At 64.9% G+C, this 17,943-nt stretch overlaps 3 protein-coding genes across 3 annotated transcripts; 1 reads left to right on the plus strand and 2 right to left on the minus strand.

Annotated features, from left to right (window-relative positions):
• Positions 1 to 37: 37 nt before the first annotated feature.
• On the minus strand, positions 38 to 1,250 carry LOC118927514 (ubiquinol-cytochrome-c reductase complex assembly factor 4). Its single transcript, XM_036915869.2, has 2 exons — positions 1,113 to 1,250; positions 38 to 1,038 (listed from the first exon to the last, which is right to left on the minus strand). Exons 1-2 carry the CDS (start codon positions 1,142 to 1,144, stop codon positions 663 to 665), a joined length of 408 nt encoding a protein of 135 aa, XP_036771764.2. The 5' UTR covers positions 1,145 to 1,250; the 3' UTR covers positions 38 to 662.
• Positions 1,251 to 8,841: 7,591 nt separating this feature from the next.
• PERCC1 (proline and glutamate rich with coiled coil 1) lies at positions 8,842 to 9,777 on the plus strand. Its single transcript, XM_036915686.2, has one exon. It carries the CDS (start codon positions 8,948 to 8,950, stop codon positions 9,770 to 9,772), a length of 825 nt encoding a protein of 274 aa, XP_036771581.1. The 5' UTR covers positions 8,842 to 8,947; the 3' UTR covers positions 9,773 to 9,777.
• Positions 9,778 to 10,673: 896 nt separating this feature from the next.
• Positions 10,674 to 17,749, minus strand: CCDC154 (coiled-coil domain containing 154). The gene is given in 20 exon segments (XM_057488033.1): positions 10,674 to 10,772; positions 10,774 to 10,841; positions 11,024 to 11,059; positions 11,062 to 11,116; positions 11,385 to 11,451; positions 11,453 to 11,496; positions 11,792 to 11,874; positions 11,951 to 12,194; positions 12,276 to 12,375; positions 12,887 to 13,128; positions 13,207 to 13,301; positions 13,304 to 13,332; positions 13,612 to 13,901; positions 13,970 to 14,071; positions 15,720 to 15,843; positions 16,255 to 16,745; positions 16,837 to 16,924; positions 17,165 to 17,381; positions 17,468 to 17,609; positions 17,708 to 17,749. Coding segments are annotated over 20 exon segments (2,658 nt in total).
• Between the last annotated feature and the right edge of the window lie 194 nt (positions 17,750 to 17,943).

The raw sequence follows: 17,943 nt of genomic DNA on the forward strand, positions 1-17,943 counted from the left end.
GAAAAGTTCATTATTTCTGGTACTGTTTGACAATGTATTCCACAATTCATATAGATTTATTTCCTCAGTTCCTATTCTGGAAAAAAAGGTAAACAAAAGAATTGATAGAGGACTTAAAAGGCTCCCTTTTTTAATGAGATGCAAAAACAAAAAATGGGGCGCGGGACGGTGTGGGGGGCGCTTGGCTTAATTTCACATTACCAAATTAAGACTTATTGTCGATTTGTTAATTTGTAAATTTATACCCATCACAGTACATTCTAAAAGAAAAAGGTTAATAACTCTTCTGCCGGTTACTCTGTGTCAGAAAGCGAATGAGCTGCAAACTGGTTTACACTGGATTACAGGTATCACCAGAACTGCTTCGAAAACATGGCAACGCTGTACAAAGACCACAAATCCAAAAGCACACGCTGCAACCGACACCTTTCCTATGGATCTGAAATCGTTTGCACGTATTCGCTGGGCATCGACTATCAGGCAAGGAGCCGGCTGCGATCTGCTGGCATTCTGCTCTGCTTCCACGAGGGTCAGCGCGGCCAGGCGCGCCACCCAAGTCCGTCAGTCCGGGGACGCGTCTACGTAGGACAGAAACGGTCAAACGCGACGTCGAAGCCTACGGACGGATGTCTGTTCCCTCGCTAAGCGCCGCGGGCGCCGCACTAAGCTCTCGTCCTGGCGGCGGCCGGAGTTCCGTGAGCCTCAGAACGATCGCTGGGCTCCGGCTCCTGTTCCTCCAACACCTGTCTCAGCCAGTGATCCGCGCCGGTCTCCCGCCTAAGGAAGCACCAGACGACCAGAACCAGGAGGGCCAGGCTGCAGGGCAGGACCCTCCACCAGGGTCTCCGCTGCTCCCTTCCCAGGGAACGCTCCACTCTCCAGCAGGACGGGCTGGCTCTGCTGGAGGAAAAGTGAACGGCACGATTGAGGTCGTCCTCCTCCTCGCCCCGGGCCGTGGGCTGGGCGCGAGCCCGGGTACCGGGAGGCGAAGGCAGGCTTCCGGAAGCCCTGCGCGCTGGCCTCAGCACCCGAACGGCCCTGGAAGAGAGAGAGCAGTGAGCGGGCCGCCCGCCGCTGCCGCCCTCAGCCCGCTGCCACCGCGCGCAGCTCACCTTGCCGCGGGCACACTGAGGACCCGGTTCATAGTGACCTGGGTTCCTCGATGGGCGCTGCGGCGCGCCAAATTTGCGTCACTTCCGTCGCGCGAACCGGAAAACCGTTTGCCGTTCGAGGCCTCCGCTTACGACGGCGGAACGTGGGCTCAGTCGCGCAGCGGAAATAACGCACGTCCTCCGGCGGCCTCTTCCGTCGCAGGCCCGCCCAAGCTGGCCGCGAGGCGTGCCGGGAAGTGTAGTTCGCCGCCCGCCGAAGAGGCTTGGGGCCGGTGGATCCCTGGGCTGCAGGAACAGGCTCGAGGCCGGCCGGCGGGGACGGGCGCCGGGTCGTCCTCCGCGAGGTCGCCTCCGAGTGGGTCTCCCTGTCAGTCCGGGCTTGGTCACTGGGCCGAGAGCGGCGCCCATACCCGCACCCTTCTTGCGCCGCGGGCGCAGTCCCTGGACTCCCCCTCCCCGGGGTCTGGCGGCGCCGTTTGCTCGCCTCCCGGGACTTCCAACCACAGGAGTCATCGTGTCCCCTCGATGGGTGCCCCCGCCCGCGCCCCGGCGCCCGGCGTTGCTCGCGGCCGCGCTTGGAGGGCTGCGTGGGTCCAGCTACCGCGCAGGAGCCGGAAGGGTGGCGCCTCCTCCCCGGGAGGCCATCGTGCCCGCGGGCCCGCCTCTCCAGGCCAGCAGGACCGCGCGTGCGCACGGCCTAGCCCAGCACCCTCTGTAGACGAGGCTGCAACGGCCCCTGGGGTCCTCCGCGCGCCCCACAGGAGTCGGGCCGGGAGGGTGTCCCTCAGGCTGGCCCGGGCTTTCTGCTCTACCCGGTTCCCCAGTTAGCTTCCCAAGAGGCTGCTGGAGCGTCTGCCCTCTGGGCTCTGCTGAGCCGTCCTCTCTGAAGACCACAGAGCTTCAGCACACCGGGCGCCATCACAGACTCAGGGGATATAAGTGCGTGTGTTGGGGACGCGGGGTGACCTGCTGACTAAATCCGATCATGAGGCCACCTTGTGCTGCCTCCCTAGTTAATCACCTTTGCCTCTGGAGCACCCTTGTCCTGTACGTGCTTCCTGGCAGGAGCCCAGCCTCAGGGACCAGTTCTGAGCCCCCAGGAAGGGCAAGGGTGGGCGGGAGGAGTTCAGAGCTCGGCAACATATGGGAACCCACCCCCGCTGCAGGAAGCCCAGCCCCAGACACCCGCTGGCAGCTCAGCTCCCAGCCCAAGGCTGTGTTCAGAGCGACTGTGTCAACAGAGGCACCTGTGTGCCCAGGTCCTTCTCACTGGGCCCCACCCCACCTGTTCCAGTCCAGCACCCCACCCGGAATCACTGCCAAACCAACTTATCACAGGAGACCCAGTAGCACCCTCTGTGGGCAGGACAAGGGGGCTTGACGTGTAGGGAGGATGAGCCAGAATCCTGGTGTGCAGCCTGAAGGGCTTCCTGGAGGAGTTGGAGATCAAAGAGCTCTGAGGTCAGGGATGCAGCCGCTGACTATTGTTGCTGCAGCTACCTCGTTGAGATGCTTTAGGGCATCTGGGCACAAGCTTCCCCGGGACAGCAGAGTTGGGGCAGAGCTGGGAGGCAGAGGCAAGGGCTGAGGCTTCACCCAGGGTGGGGCAGCCTCCGAGGGGCCACTAAGCCCACCTCAGTCTGCAACACCGTCTTGGATGGATGACAGAAATAAGACACCTTGGACAGGCGACTTAACCCTGCAGCCTCTGCTTCCTCCCCTGTAAAATGGGAATCGTGCACCCATCGGGCTGCTGCAAGGACCTTTTCTATGCAGGAGACCCTGGCAGTGCCTAGGACAACTGTTAGGATTGCTTAGGGGCCAACAGGGGCATGCCCTTCCATCCTGTGGCAGTGGAGCCACCAGGTTCCTAGTGGGGCTCCCTGGCTGCGGTCTGGGAGGAGCATCACAAGCCCACAAGGCAAGCGAATCCGCGTGTCCAAACAACCCCTCTTCTGTCCCCAACTCCTGCTACCACTTGGTCACCGTTGTAGGTGAAGGCACAACGCAACAAACATGGGGCCTGTAGGGTCTTACCCGGACAGCAGCCCCACCCTCCGGGAGCCGATCTAGCGCTCACAGCTGGGATCTCCCGTGGACATAAACAATTTCAGAAAACTTCAACATTGGCCAACTCTGTGACCACGATGGCTCACGACAAACCGAGAGCCCTCTGTAATCACACTGAACACGGCCAAGATGTGAGCATGGTCCAAACCTCAAAGCACACCAAACACCCAATCCTGGATGACAAAGGGATGGCTGTCCTTCACCAGGCATGGCTGGAGCCCCACCTTGCCTGCCCTCCTGTAAGACGTACTGAGATGCTGTGCAGGGCTGATGGTGTTCCCCCAGATCCACATCTGCCTGGAACCTCAACACACACACTTGACTGGAAATAGGGTTTTTGTGGGTGTAATTAGTTAATGTGAGGTCACACTGGATAGGGTGGCCCTAAATCCAGTGCCTGGTGTCCTTATAAGAGGGGAAGAAAGTTGCAGATACACGGGGAGATGGCCGGGTGGAGAGGAGTCGGCAGGGGCTGGAGCAAGGCGTCCCTAAGCCCGAGGGTGCCCGGGACACTGGCAGCACCAGAGGCTGAGAGAGAGGCCGGCACGGAATCCCTGCTGGATGCTTCATGGGAGTGCAGCCCTGCCGCCATCTTGGTTTCTGGCCTCCTGCGGAAACAACTTCCTGTTGCTTTAAGCCCCCTAGCTGTGGTCCGCTGTTATGGCCACCCCAGGAGACTAATAAAGACCTCAACTGCAGTCACCCAGCTTCCTGACACAAATATTGCAGAGCAGAGCCCCTCACACAACGCAGCCTGAGTCCACAGATCCTGAGACGCCCGGCCGTGGCGTGTTCTCCCTCACTTAAACCCACCTAGTCCAACAGGTGTGTTCCCAGTGGCCTGTGGCTGGAGGGCAATGCTGCCCGAATGCTGTGGGTATCTGACCCTCCCATGCAGTGGAGCCCAGAGAAGGAAAAGCCACAACCAGGTGTCAGGGGCTGTGCCTCTAGGCCCTCCCCACTGACCCCAGCAGGGCCCTGGGTGACAGGTGCCTGGCCTGGTGTTGCCTGCTCTAGTCTGCGGTCTCCCCTCCCCAACCCCTCAGGGACATAAACCAACACCTCAGCCTTCATTATCTCAAAGCACACAGGGAAACCTGGACAAGAGGCCTAATGTCCCGTTAATGGGCAGGGAGGCTGCAGCCCTCCTGTGCTCAGTGGTGGGAGTAATTCACTGTAGCGCCACTTGAGAGCTGACATATTGGAGCTATTGATTTTCTGCGGGAAGATCGATACAGGGTGCGTGGGGACTGGCAGGTCTGCTGCCTTGAGGAAGCAGAGCCTTCCCCCAGGACCGAAGCCTGACCACAGGGGAGGGGGCTGCTGGGGCAGGGTGGACACAGAGCCCCCTACAGCTGGAGGCTGCCTGCCATGGGAGGCCAGGTGGGAGCAGCTGCTGGGACACGTGCTCAGCCCCCAGCCCTGTCCAGGGGCCTTGGGACACCCATGCCACTCGGCCTGGCCCCGCCAGCCACCCAACACCTGGCTGGACCCATGTGGCAGAGAGCAAGGAGAGGATACTTCACTGACACTCCAACTAACCCCGGCCCGGCCTTGCCCTCAGCTGTCCCTAGCCACCCCGTGTAGACCCTGGGGCTGCTGCAGTAGCCCTCTCCCCATGGTCTGGCCTCCGGCCGCGCTGTCCAGATGCCAGGTCCACACTGTGCTGCGCAGGCCCCTTCCCAAACACCTGTCTGCCCCAGCCATCTCCCCCACTTGAATTCCCTTGCCCACACTGGGCTTTCCTTCTTGGCCTCTGCTCGGGCAGAGAAAAGCACTGGGATTGTGCCAGCCAAGGAGGACCAGCCTCTGGCTGCAGGCAGCCTCCCCGTGGCTGGCACGTGCGGACAGCACCTCGCTGGGCCACTTGCAGGACCCAAAGCCCCCACCATGGCCCCAGCCCCACTGACTGGGGTCCTGAGGCCAAGACAGGAAAGTAGGCCTGTGGGGTGGGGGGGTGACAGTGGCCCCATAATCACCCCAGTATTTAGCCCCAGAGATGGAGGGAGGGGTGGAGTCCTGGCTCCCTGCACTGGGAGGAAGGGCCAGACCCCGTGCCCAGGCCAAGGGGGCCTGCCCACCACCCTACCCCTTTCAGCCAACGCTTCCAGCTCCTGCTGGTGCTGAACAAGTGAACCATGCCGAGTGGCCTAGAACATCACTGATTTTTATCGTGCAATCCTGGAGGTCAGACGTCCAGAATGGGTTCCCCTGGTCCAAACCCAAGAGGCTCCAGGGGACGGTCACTCCACTTCCGATCGCCTTCCAGGTTCTGGAGACGGATCCAGTCCTTGACTGTGGAGCCCGCTGCCTTCAGAGCCAGCAGTGACCATGCCCCAGGCCCCCGGCCTCCCTGGATCACCTCCCATGCTGGGATCCTTTCCTCCACCCCCGCAGGGCTCCTCTGACACGTGCACAGTCCTGGGGGGTCAGGGCGTGGGCATCTTTGGGGCCCTCACTCCCCTGGAGGCGTGGGTCTTTCCCAGGCTGCGCCCTCTTCTGGACACCTTTGCTTCCACTGCTGGGCCAGGTGAGGGCCCTCCTTTGCTCAGCGGGGGAACCTGAAGGAGAGCAGGGGAGTCTCACCTTCCCCGCCGCCCTTGCAGCCCAGCCTGCAGGCACAGGTGTGGGCCTGAGCCTTCGCCCTCCCCGCACTTCCCGCAGCCCCTGCAGCCCCACCTCCTCCAGCCGGGTCCCCAGGCCCCCGCCCTGCCTCTCCCTGAGCAGCAGGGGGCGCCGAGGCTGCATCAGGGTAGCTGCTGGTCCCTCCCTGGGGTCGGACACAGTCCGCAGTGGGCAGGGCAGGAACTCCCCAGGCCCGGGGCCCCAGCAGCTGGGGAGCCACCTGGGACCCTGAGCCTGGGCCTCCCGCAGGTCTTGGCTGACAGCTAGGCTGCACAGGCTCAGAGGGAGGCCGGCTGCGGCTGGAGCAGGGCCACCCTACAGCCCAGATCCAGACAAGTGTCAGCAGAACCTGGAGTCTGCAGGCAGAACCCGGGCCGTGCCTAAGGCCGATCTCCGGAGGGCTGAGGTCCAAGCACAGACTGGACTTGTGGCCCTGACCCCAGCCAGAGCCCTCCCTGGGGCCTGGCCTCCCCCAGGATGTGGTAAAGGGGCCATACAGGCTAGGGGGTCTGGCGTGTCTCTGCCCCTCCCCTCGCCCTGCGGCCTTCCCCTGGGACCTGCCTGCAGGGCCCTGCACCTCAGGACCCCTTCCCGGTCCTGCTCCAGGTCATTAGCTGGTTGTGAGACAGCAGCCACCCGGAAGATCCACTACTGCCCGGTAGCAGGCTTGGCCTGGGGTGCATCCCATTCTTGGGGCTGAACTTTAATTTCCCTCTCACTTCCCTGTGTGGTCAGCCCAGGCACTGAGACCCTCCGGGTGGCCAGATGACTGGCAGCAGTCAGGGGCACCTGGGTCTCTGCACACACCCCACGGCAGTGACTGGGGGGAACCTGGAGCCGCAGGGCAAGGACCTGGGGGGAGGGACAAGCCTCCACGGCTGGGGGGCCCAGGGCTGGGGCGCACACGGGATAGGAGGGGGCTGCTGGCCCTTCCCCAGAACATGGCCCATAAGCCATGGCGGCTCCAATGGGACTTGAGCAAAGTGCCAGCCGCAGCCGCGTCTGGTCACTGACAAGGGGCACTTCCTGGGATGAAAAGTATCCCCCAGACTCATCTACCTGAACCTCAGAATGTGAGCTCACATGGAATAGGGTCTGTGCAGACGTGGTCAAGTTACAGTGTGGTCAGCCCATACCTGGGGGCCTGAGTCCGGCAACAGGCCCTTCACAGAGGGAGCTGGACAGGCAGCCGGGGCAGAGGCCGGATGCAGGCAGGCTGTGTGCGGGGGAGTGCCCTGCCAGACAGGCAAGGGCACAGCCCCGACCCGCCTCCGCCTCCGCAGGGAACCAAGCCTGATGCCCCTTGGTTTGGACTCCTGGCTCTCGGAGCAGAGAGGGTCCCTCTGCCACTCTCAGCCCCCGCTGGTGGGGAGAGGTGACGGCAGCCCCAGCCCTCAGCAGGTGTGCACAGGCGGCAGATACCCCTGGGGTCTTTTGCAGCAAGGACTTGCCCTCAGCACTTTCCAGGTGGGATGGTGCCGAGCCCCCAAGGTGTGGGAGCCACAGACCAGACTGGGACTGGGGGAGGCGGCAGGAGGGGCTGGGAGGCTGGGTCCCCGGGAGCCCTGCTGGGGTCTTCAACCAGCCCCTTCTGGGCACAGCCGGCCAGGGGCCCCTGAAGCTGGAGGGGGCCGGGTAAGGGGCCCCAGGGCCCCACCTGCATGAGTGCGCGCCGGGCCCCAGCCAGGCATCCCAGGGCCTCTTCCCAGGTCCTGCATTGGCCCTGCACGTTGCACAAACAGGCACTCCTCTAGAGGAGGCTCCTCCAGAAGTCAAAATAGCATGAAATTTAATTTTCCGCCTATTTGACAAGGCTTGGTCTGGGTCCTGATTCACAGTGGAGATAAGAGTGCTCGGTCCTGAGCGTAAGCCAGCTGGGCCCGCAGCAAACACTCCACGGTCCCTGGGCAGGCTGAGGCTCCCCCCTCGGGGCCCGGGTTGCCGGGCGCTAAAGCAAACGGGCTCTATTTGCCCAGTCTGCGACGACAATGCGCTCACCAAATATTTGTCAGCCCAGCCGCTGAGCGGCCAGGCTATAAATGCCTGAGCCCAGGTGGAGGCGGCCTGCCCAGCAGGAGCTGCGGCCTCAGCAGGTAGGAGCTGGGCTGGGGGCAGGGGTGCTGCTGGGGGGGCTACTCTGACCCTGCTCAGGCCTTCTCACCAGGTGGCCGGTGGGCTGCAGGGGCAGCTAAACCTTGGCTTCCCTTGAGTGGCCAGCCCCATAGCCCAGTGCTGCAGCAGGGCACCTGGGCAGGGAGGAAGGAGCCCCCTGTAAGCACAGAAGTGGCCCAGGCGGGGGGAGGGGGAGGCCCAAGCAGCCCCTGCCCTGCCCAGGTCAGCCTGAACGATGCCCGTGGATTCCCCAACCTATCTGGCTGGGGGACTGTGCAAACTGGGGGTCCCCCTGTCTCCACACCACCTTCCCTTCCTTTCTCCCTCCTGCCCAGGGCTCTCCCCACAGAGGGGCAGCCCCCATCCTGGGGTGCAGGCGCTGGGGCAGAGGCAGCCTCACCCTGTCAGGAACCTCCCCAGTCCTGCCCTAGGCCCACGTGCCCTCCCCATGGACCCCACCAAGCCACAAGTGCCCACTCAGGGGCACGGAGGTGTCCCCTCTCTCACCTCCCTTCCCAACAGGGACAGAAACCCTGGGACCCGGACTGCACTTACTGGAATTCCACTGGGACAGGAGAAACTGCACCCGCTCAGGGCACTAAAGCAGCTCCTGGGCTGCGTGGGCATCCCTGGAGGTGGGACACTCCTGACCCCAGACTCCGGCGAGGGGGCCAGGGGTCCCCCCACTGCCTGCACCTAGGCAGACGCCCCGTTGGCCAGCACGTCTATCGAGGCCACAGCTACCCTACGCTGGAACCAGGGCTCTGCCCTCCTGGTCCCCAAGCCTGCACGCACCCCAGCCCTTCACACCTCCCTGCTTCACTTCCCACCTCCACTAGTCCAGCGGCCCATCCCTGCCCGCCGCCAGGGTGCCCACCCCTCACCTGCTCTGAGCCTGCGCCCTCTCCGAGCAAAGGCCTGCGGGGCCCTGTCCCCCAGGAGGGCTGAGGGCCCTGCCCGCCGCCTCCCCCTCCCCGGCCCTTCTGCAGCCAGTGCCTGTTGCTCCGGAAGCCGGGGAAGTGCCGGGGATGGCGGCAGGTGCGGTCCGGCCTCTCTGTGACTTCTGGCTGCCCCCGCCCTCCCACGGGCCCTTCCTGCCCGCAGACCTGGAGTCTCCAGACACTTCTGAGGAGGAGGAGGAGGAGAGTGAGGAGCCAGGGGCCTGCCGCCCAGCTTCCCAAGACTCCGGTTGGGCTAAAGCCCCCCCCGAGGCAGCCCCTCCTGGTCCCGGCAGCCCCGAGACCCCGCGGCAGCTGCTGCGCTTTTCCGAGCTCATCAGCGGCGACATCCAGCGGTACTTTGGCCGCAAGGGCAGGGGACAGGACCCCGAAGCCTGCCACATCTATGCCGACAGTCACCTGGCCAGCAGCTCGGCCAGGGAGCTCGACTGCACAGACCTGGGGTGCCTGGCCCGGGGCGGGACCCCGGAAGACGACGAGGCTGCCGAGCCTGAGGCCCAGTCGCCCAGGGGTCCCGAAGGGCAGGCGCGTGGGCCGGGCCTCACCCGGGACTTGGTACTGCCGCTGGGGCCCCTGGCCGAGCTCTTTGACTACGGACTGCTGCGGTGCTCTGGGCTGGGGGTGACTGCCGGCCGCCGGCTGAGGCTGCAGCGCAAGTATGGCCACATCACCCCCATGACCCAGAGGCAGCTGCCCCCCTCCTTCTGGAAGGAGCCGGCGCCCAGCCCCCTGGGCCTGCTCCACCCCGGCACTCCTGACTTCAGTGACCTGCTGGCCAGCTGGTCAGCGGAGGCCGGCCCCGAGCTGCCTGGAGGGGGCACCCAGGCCCTGGAGGGGGTGCAGCTGGCCGAGGCTGAGCAAGAGGTGAGGGCGGTGGGGACTGCCTGTCCCTAGGGCGTCTGGACTCGCTGCCCTCCTGGGAGGAGCCCCTGGGACCCTCTTAACCAGGGCCACCGGCAGGACAAACCAGCCCAGGTGGGGACATCACAGGCCCAGAAAGAGGGGCAAGGCTCACCCTGGGGCCTGGAGCTGCCACTGCAGAGGCCACTTGGGTGGGGAATGGACAGGAGCCACTGTACCTGGGCACCCCGCCCACAGCAGGGGAGGGCTGGGCAGGAGCAGTGCCCTACCCTGGGCGGGCTCTATTCTCCGCCCGGACCAGCCCCAGCCTGCGATTCCAGGTTGGCAGCAAAGGGCAGGCCTCCCACTGCCCAGCCACCTGGGAAGTCCCAGGGTGGCCCCTCCTCCAGGGTCCTGCTGCACGTGGCAGCACCAGCTACCGTGGAATGAGCCGAGGGTTCCCTCAGAGAGGCGGGAACGGGCTAGTGCCCAGTGCGTGCCCACGCACCGTTTGCTCCCTGGGTTAGGGGTGGAGAAGCCTTCCTTGGCCGGCCACCACACAGGAGTAAAGGGCAGAGCTGGCAGCCAGGGGGCAGAGGCCTGGGGCCCTGGGCAAGAGGTGGCTTGCGGGAGGGTCTCCTTGGTCAGTCCCACAGCCTGGGCCTCATGCCGGTGGGAGGAACTCTGGACTCTGACAGTCACAGGGACTGGCATGTTTATTTCTGGGAAAGGGACACGGATGTGAGCCAGTGGGCAGGTCCCGGCCGAGGGCCTTCTCCAAGACCATCTCGGCCTCCTCTGGGCCACCAGGTCCATGAGGACTGCCTTCCACTGCAGCCACCTGCCCAGAGGCATGGCTCGTGCCCTGGACCTCTGCCTCCGCCCGCCGCCCTCGGCTTCCCCCAGCACCCCCTGGGCCTGGAGCGCTCCCAGAAGGCGGCTCCTGCTGCCCACCTCATGGTGATACACGCCCCACGGGGACCACCTCGCCAGGTGCCACGTCCTTGATGAACTGCTGCGTCACTAGAGACACAAGGACCCTCCTGCTGCCCGGCATCAGGGCCCCCTGGGCCTGCCTCACTCCACAGCCGCATCACGCCCTCCCTCAGGGCGGCCATCTTCTCTGCGCGGTGCGGGCACGGGGCCCAGCACTCAACCCAGGAATCCGACAAGAGGCCGGGGCTCACGCGGGCTTTACCTCCCTCTGGACGAACCAGGATCTCATGTGCTGGGAAACGCTGCTCAGTTTCCCAGACCAATGGAAGGGCTGTGGGGCGGGCCAGGCGGCGTGGGGAGGGGGCCCGCCTCTCACCAGCCCGGTCTCTGCGTTAAGCCTGAGGTCTGGATGGCTTTGTTGTCCTGAAGGCTGTTTTCCAGTTTTATCATTTGGTTCTGAAACTAGACTCAGCCTCCTGATGGGCAGGGCTCCCAGCTGAGGGCAGCCGCTACCTGTCACTGGGGCTGGGGTCCTCACCCCATAGGGTCTGGGTGCACCACCCAGCCCAATGCCCGCTCCATTCACTGAGACTGCTGACACCCACAGTGCTTGCGGGGCCAGACAGGCGCCCCTACTTGGTGCTGCCAAAGGCTGAGACACCCAGCAGGAGAGCTGGTTCCCGAGGACTCCCTGGTCTGCTGAGCGGGATGGGCAAGGGTGCAGGTTTACCGTGGCCACCTTGCCCTGGATCTCGGCAATCTTCCGCCCGGGGTGGCCATCCCTGAGCTGCTGACAGATCCAGCAGGACAGCAAGCTCCTGCCGCATGGCCCCGACCTCAAACTCCCTGTGGGCACAGGGGGCCAGGCTGTGGGACAGGGAGGGGGGAAGCTCTGGGCCAGTCACAGGGGCACTCAGTCTTGCCACCCTCTAGTGGAGACTGGGGTGTCCCCAGCAGGTGACAGAAGGCGAGGCTGGAGTCTGTGCAGGCTGCTACAGAGCAGGGGCCGGGAGGGGTGCCCCAGGGAGGCCTTGTCCACACAGTAGGGTGGTTCTGAGACAGCTGTGCCCTCCCCAGAGGGCGGAAGAGCTCGTCTACCCCGGGGGACCACAGTCCTGCCAGGTGACAGCTAGGAACGGGGTCTCCCCTGGCTCTGCCCTCTGCAGAGATCTTGAGGTCAGAATCGCTCTTGTGAAGGAGGCACTTGTCGGAAACGGCCTCTGTCTGAAATGCGGGGCCAGGTAGGTAGCCAAGGACAGGCATGTGGGGAGCAGGGAGGCAGCGCCCAGCCCTCACCCACCGGCAGAAGCAGGCTGCCCACCTTCTCCTGCACCTCCCACGGGTGGGCCTTGGCCTCCTTCCGACACTGAGCCAGGCCCTCCAGCGATTTCAGCTCCGTGCCTTCCAATTCTCTCTTTGCCTGGAACATGGGCATGAGTGAGGGTGGAAGCCGCCGAGCGAGGGTGGACAGGTGGAGGGCCCACAGGAGCAGAGTTGGACCCGAGACAGTCATGCCCATGTGGCGGAGAGCTCTGGGGGGCTACGGGGCATGGCATCCACCTCGGGCTCCAAGTGTGCCCACACAGTCCCCTGACAGCCTGGCTGCAAGCTCTCCGCAGACCCGGGTCCCACAGGCAGGGCCCCAGGCTGAGCGGAGCTCATCCCTAAGAAGGCCTGGCTTGGCTTGGGTGTCCACATGCCAGCCTTCTGCCCACCAGGAGCTGGAAGGGACAGTGCCAGAGAGCAGCCTGCCTGCGCCTACAGGAGATGGGGCGCAGGGGCAGTGGGGGCCGCCCCACAGCCTGGGAGTGTGTGCACGCTCACAGAGGCTCTATCCACACTGCCGGAAAGGGCGACAGCCCCGCATCCGCTGGCCGAGGGACAGACAGGCAAACCTGTGTATGCACACAGTGGGCCCAGGTGCACCACAGCCAATGGGCCCCGGCACGTCCCACCAGTGGGAGAAGCTGGATTCAGAAGGCCACAGACACACCCAGAACACACAGCTCCAGAGGCAGAAAGCAGAGCACGGGCTGCCGGAGGCCAGGGGGAGGGGCAGGGCCACGGGCAGCACAGGGCTTCCTCTTGGGGGACAGAAAGTTCAAAAGTGACTGTGGTCACAGCTGTACAACCCTGAACATGCAGACAGCCACTGAATTATATGCCTTAAAAGGGCAAACTATGGTGTCAATCAAATGTCAACTAAGCTGTTGTTGAAAGAGAAAAAAGCACCTGGGGTTGGGGTCCACCTTGCCGCCCCTCGGGGGAGCCCCTGCGTGGCTAGGCCTGGGGCCACTGGGGACCTGGGGGACAGGTGGGTGGGTGGGATGGAGAGGCCGAGTTGCCCGGCCCCAGGCAGCCCACGTCGCCTCACTCGGCCTCAGGCTCAAGGCCAGGAAGGGGTCACCCAGGCCCTTCACCTGCCTGACTAGCTCAGCCACGGACGCCTCCAGGGCCTGGCTCCTCTCTCAGAGCTGGGGGGCCAGGCTGAGTGTGGGTGCCTGGGCATGTGGGGGCCCCTCCAGGGAGCCCGGCCAGCCCTGTGCCCTCACCAGCTTCAGAGCACTGCACGTCTCCCGCTGGGCCAGCTCCCCGGCCAGCCGCACGGCCTCCAGGCTGTCCTGCGGGTAGGTGGCTCGCTCCCCCACTGGCTCTCCTCCAAGTGCCCCTTGGTGTCCCTGGGGGTAGGTGCCACCTAGACTGCCCCTCAGCACTGGGCCAGGGAGGTGAGCCTGGCTGCTGTCTCCAGAACCCAGGGAGCCGAGGACAGAGTGTGATCACAGGGGCCCTTCGGCCTGGCAGGATCCCAGGGAGGCCAGTCCCTCGGCCGGCGGGGAGGGAGTCCCATCAGAGGGTGTGGCAGGCCTAGCCCTGGGCTCAGAGGCTGTGGGCCGCAAGGACAGCTCCTGTCCACCCACTGCCTCCCACACACCCCGACAGCCCCTTGGGACACGCACCAGGCTGCCCGCATGGCCAGCAAGACGCGGTCCAGCGACACCTGGTTCTGCTGCACCAACTTGGTCAACTGGACCACAGCCTCGTCCAGGCCCTGGCACTGCCCCGCCCGGCGGCCTTCTTCCTGCTGCTGTGTGGGGGCGGTCCTGAGCCCCCAGTGCCCCCAGGCCACAGCCACAGCCGCCCACCTCGAGCTGCCCCTGCAGGGCCTGCACAGCTGCTGGGTCAGCTCCCCGAGCGTCTGCCGCCTGCTCTCCGCCGTCAGCTGCATGCGCCCCGAGGCCTTCACCCTCTGCGGGGAGACGCACTATCTGCAGGGATTCCCCAAGACCCAGGCCCAGCCCGCGGCCTGGCGCCCACCTGCTCCCGGGCCAGGAAACTTTTCCGCAGGAAGCCGCACAGCTTGGCCTCCCTCTTCAGGAAGCGCAGGCTCATCTCCTCGCCGAGCTTGGTCACCTGGACCTGCGGGGTCGGTGGTGCCCATGTGGTCGCCATGGGCCTGGCTTCCCTACAGGGTGCCCTCTTCCCTGCGTCCACCCCTGCACTGCCCGCCGCCGACCACCTCAAGGCCTTCGAGTTGCTTTTTTGCCCAACCATCCTTATCAGAGGGGACCCTGGGTCCTGTGTACCCTGTGGTCCTCAAGCCTAGCCGGGCGCACCAGGCTTAGGAGGCAGGCAAGGCTCCTGGGGCCATATGGCCCCGAGAAGGCCGGACTGAGGGCTGTGAAGGGCCTGCTGGCCAAGCTCACCTGGGTCCAGAATATGCATGGTGTGACCATTGGTGACACAGTAGTCACCAAAACTGTACCCCGAGCTGGGAGCCTTTGGCAGCAGTGAGCACGTGTGAGCACACGCCTGCACACAGTCACACACCCCTGCACATGTGTGCACATCCTTCCCCCTTGCCCTTGAGGCCCAGTGTGGGGCCCCTTCCCCTCTTTCTCCTTCCGCTGGGCCCCTTAGTGCTGCACAAGAGTCTAAGGTACAAGACATGAGGGGGCAAGGCCTAGGCCAGCTCTATCTGCACCCCACACACCACATGGCAGGTGTGCCCAGCCCCCAGCAGCCTCCCCACCCCGCGTAGAGCACCCTGGAGCAGGGCAGGCAAACGGTTTCTGTAAAGAGCTGGAGAGCAGACAGCTTAAGTCTAGGGGACACAGGGTCTCTGTCACAGCTTCTCGACTCTGCGGTTGGCACAAAAGCAGCCATGGACAGTAGTGAACGAACGCACGTGGCCATGTGCTGATAAAACCTTATTTACAAAAACAGGTGGTGGGCTGCCGTTTGGGACCCCAGCCCTAGAATGCACTTGGGGAAGAGCCAGGAGCCCATGAGCGTGCCTGGCATGTCGGGATCCTGGGCCCCAAGGCCTTCTGGAGCCCCCGGCTGGCAGTGGGGGGGGAGGGGAGCGCCACCGAAGCTAGGCAGCTGGGCTATGTGGGCACAGCTGGGGAGCACTTGGCTGGCGCACCCACCCATGTGCAGCACGGGTGCTGGTCTCTATTTGCAGAGCTGAGAGGCTGAGTACCAAGTCACGCCTCCCCCAGTCCACGCCCACCTCCCAGGGCTCCAGAGCTGCATCACCTGAGCTGCCTCGTCAGGAAATTGACATCTACTTCCCATGGAGGGTAGCACCCAAGCTAAAAATGGCTGTGGAAGGGGCTCAGGGGCCAGGGCCCCGTTTCTTCACCTGGGTGCCGGTCTCAGAGCAGCAGGAGCAGCCCCGGCCGAGGCAGTGCCAGCGGCCCACCTCTCTGGACGGAGGACGCACCCCCCCCCGGTGCCGTCCGGAGCGGCAGTCGCTGGCCATATGGGCTCCCCAAGCCTTTGAAATGTGGCTCATGTGCCCAAGGAACTGAGTTTAAGTTGTCTAACGTGTTAGCTGATTTCAATACACAGAGTCCCCTGTGGCTAGTGGCCTCTGAATTTCACAGCACAGGATTTGGGGGATCCCCCTAGGTCTGACCACACAGATGGAACCCAAAGGACCGACGGAGCGAGGAGGATCGGCTGGGGGTGCCGGGGTCTCTTCCGGAGGGACCCTCTCGCGGGGAGCTCGCCGGCTGCCCAGATGCGAACCCAGCCTGGGATCAGCCTCCTTCCAGGGTACCTGCATCTTGGCCACCTCCCGACCCACCCTCCGGCTGGCCTCGTCCTGGCTCCTCTGCAGGGCGCCGCAGGCAACCTCCCGGTCCTGCTCCTCCCGTCCCAGCCTCCTGGTCAGCTTGGCCAACCTAGGGGCCACGGCCACTGGTCACAGCAGCCCGGCCTACTACAGGGACTGGCGGGGACTCCGGACATGGAGGGTCCCTCTCAGGGTGGGACCTGCACCTGGAAGGCCTAGGCCGACTACAGGCTGGCAGAGCAGGTGCACAACCCTGCCTGGGGAAACAGGCTAAGGACAAGACGCGGCTTGTGCCCCAGCCAGACGGCGAGACCAGGTCCCAGAAGCATGAAACTGCTGGGGCAGGGGGTGCCCAGGATCGAGTCTCTATTTGCCCCAGAGGGTCCACAGTGGGGCAAAGGCCCACCATCACCCAGCAGCCTGGCACGGAGGGCAGGACACCAGCCCTGCTCGCTGACTCCCGCACGACTGCACAGTGGGTCCGCAGCCACCCCCTGAGAGGGAGCCCGGAGGCGCCTACCTGAGGCCGGCCTCCTGCTCCGCGTCCTGCTGCTCAGCGTCCTGCAGCGCCCGCTCCTTTCTGATCTGGGTCAGGGCCTCCCGGACCGCCACCAGCCTGACACACAAGAGCCGCTTCTGCCGAGGGCCCACCTGGCAGCCAGAGTCTTGGCAGCCCTCGGGGCCCGGGGGATGGGCCAAGGGACCCCAGCACTCCCCGCTTTCAAGGTCTCTGCGGGCAGCCAGCTCAGGCCAACCCTGGCCTTCCTGAGTCGGCCGTGGACGTGTATCGCGCAGCAAGCAAGGCAGCCGGCGGGGGTCGGGCCGCTGTGCCCAAGGCCCGGCAGCTGCTGCTTCCCCGAAGCCCCTTCTCCTCCCGCCCAAGCCTGTGCCGCCCACGTGGGGGTGCACCTCTCGTCCAGGGCCTGCATCTGCTTCTGGGGCTGGGAGCTGGGGAACTGCAAGGAGCAGGGTGTGGGCTGGGCACAGACACCGGGGCTCTGGGGCCGGGGGTCAGGGACTTTCTGGGCCTGGGCGGCAGTGGTCAAGCTGGACTCAGTGCCCGGGTGGCAGCTCCCTGGCACCCGGGCCGGTGACAGCTCACCTTGTCAGGGCCCCTGGCCACCTGCTCTGAGTCTTGCAGCTGCACGCAGGCCCGCACCCGGAGCAGCTCCTGCAGCAGGCCCAGCATCCTCATGTCCCCGTAGGACCCACCCAAATGCCAGTGACACAGCGGTCACTGTGTCCTGCAGCAGGACACAGCGGTCCTTGTGTCCCCGTAGGACCCACCCAAATGCCAGTGAAACCTTCCCTGTAGGGAGGCCACCTGGGCCTGCAGGGCAGCCACGCTGGCTGTGAAAGGGGGCCGGGTCGGGCCAGGTGTGCCGAGTGCAGGCAACATGGGTCTCCTGCCCGTCCGCCCCGGGGCTCACCACGGCTCCATCTGCTTCCAACGCTCGGGGGTGTCCTGCTCCGGGACAGAGGCGGAGGACGCCAGGTGGCTGGACTCATAGCTCTCCGAGACCTCGTCCAGACTCAAAGGCACAGAGCTGGCCAGCCCTTCCTCCAGGGCGAACCCCAGCTGGGAGTGGGGTGAGGCCCCCCACTTAGGGTGGCTATCAGCCAGTTCTGCAAGAAGACACCTCGGGGCTTGTCACTCGGCCTCCCGGGCCCGTGAGGGGCACGGGCGCCCAGACATCCGGGGTAGCAGGGGCCCAAACCTCAGCAGGACTCACACAGGCTGCCTGCTGAGCTCCACCAGTCTGCCTGCAACAGGAACCTCGGGCTGAGGTCTGCGCCCCTGCCTGAGGACACAGCGCTGGGCGGCAGGGGCAGGACAGCCCCAGCCAGCTCAGGGGAGCCTGAGCATGAAGCAACCTGGGGTCGGGAAGCAGAGCCGTTCATGTGGCCCCCCGCCGCACAGGCGCCTCCCTGGCCTGTCCTCCCAGATCAGCCCTAGTTGGCACCTGGCTCACCTGTGGCACAGGCCACTGCCCCATGGCTGCTGAGCCAGACATGGTGGGGGAGGGCTTGGGGGAGGCAGGGGTCAGAGCGGAAGGCTCGGGTGCCTTGGGGGGGCCCCCGAGTGCTGAGGGGGCTCCTCACTTCCCTTCTCTTCCTGACGCCAGGTTGGGGGACCAGTAGGGACTCTTCTGAAACCCCCTCCTCCCCAGAACCTTGTGACTTCACCACCCAACTGCCAGTGAAACCT

This window comes from Manis pentadactyla, chromosome 10, assembly GCF_030020395.1.
Source record: "Manis pentadactyla isolate mManPen7 chromosome 10, mManPen7.hap1, whole genome shotgun sequence".
Taxonomy (NCBI): Eukaryota; Metazoa; Chordata; class Mammalia; order Pholidota; family Manidae; genus Manis; species Manis pentadactyla.

Excerpts from the sequence above, each read along its gene's own strand:
- PERCC1 (XM_036915686.2), top strand. The coding sequence starts at position 8,948 with ATGGCGGCAGGTGCGGTCCGGCCTCTCTGTGACTTCTGGCTGCCCCCG.
- LOC118927514 (XM_036915869.2), bottom strand. The coding sequence starts at position 1,144 with ATGAACCGGGTCCTCAGTGTGCCCGCGGCAAG. Across the intron at positions 1,039-1,112 it reads CTCAGTGTGCCCGCGGCAAG|GGCCGTTCGGGTGCTGAGGC; the intron begins GTGAGCTGCGCG and ends TCTCTCTTCCAG.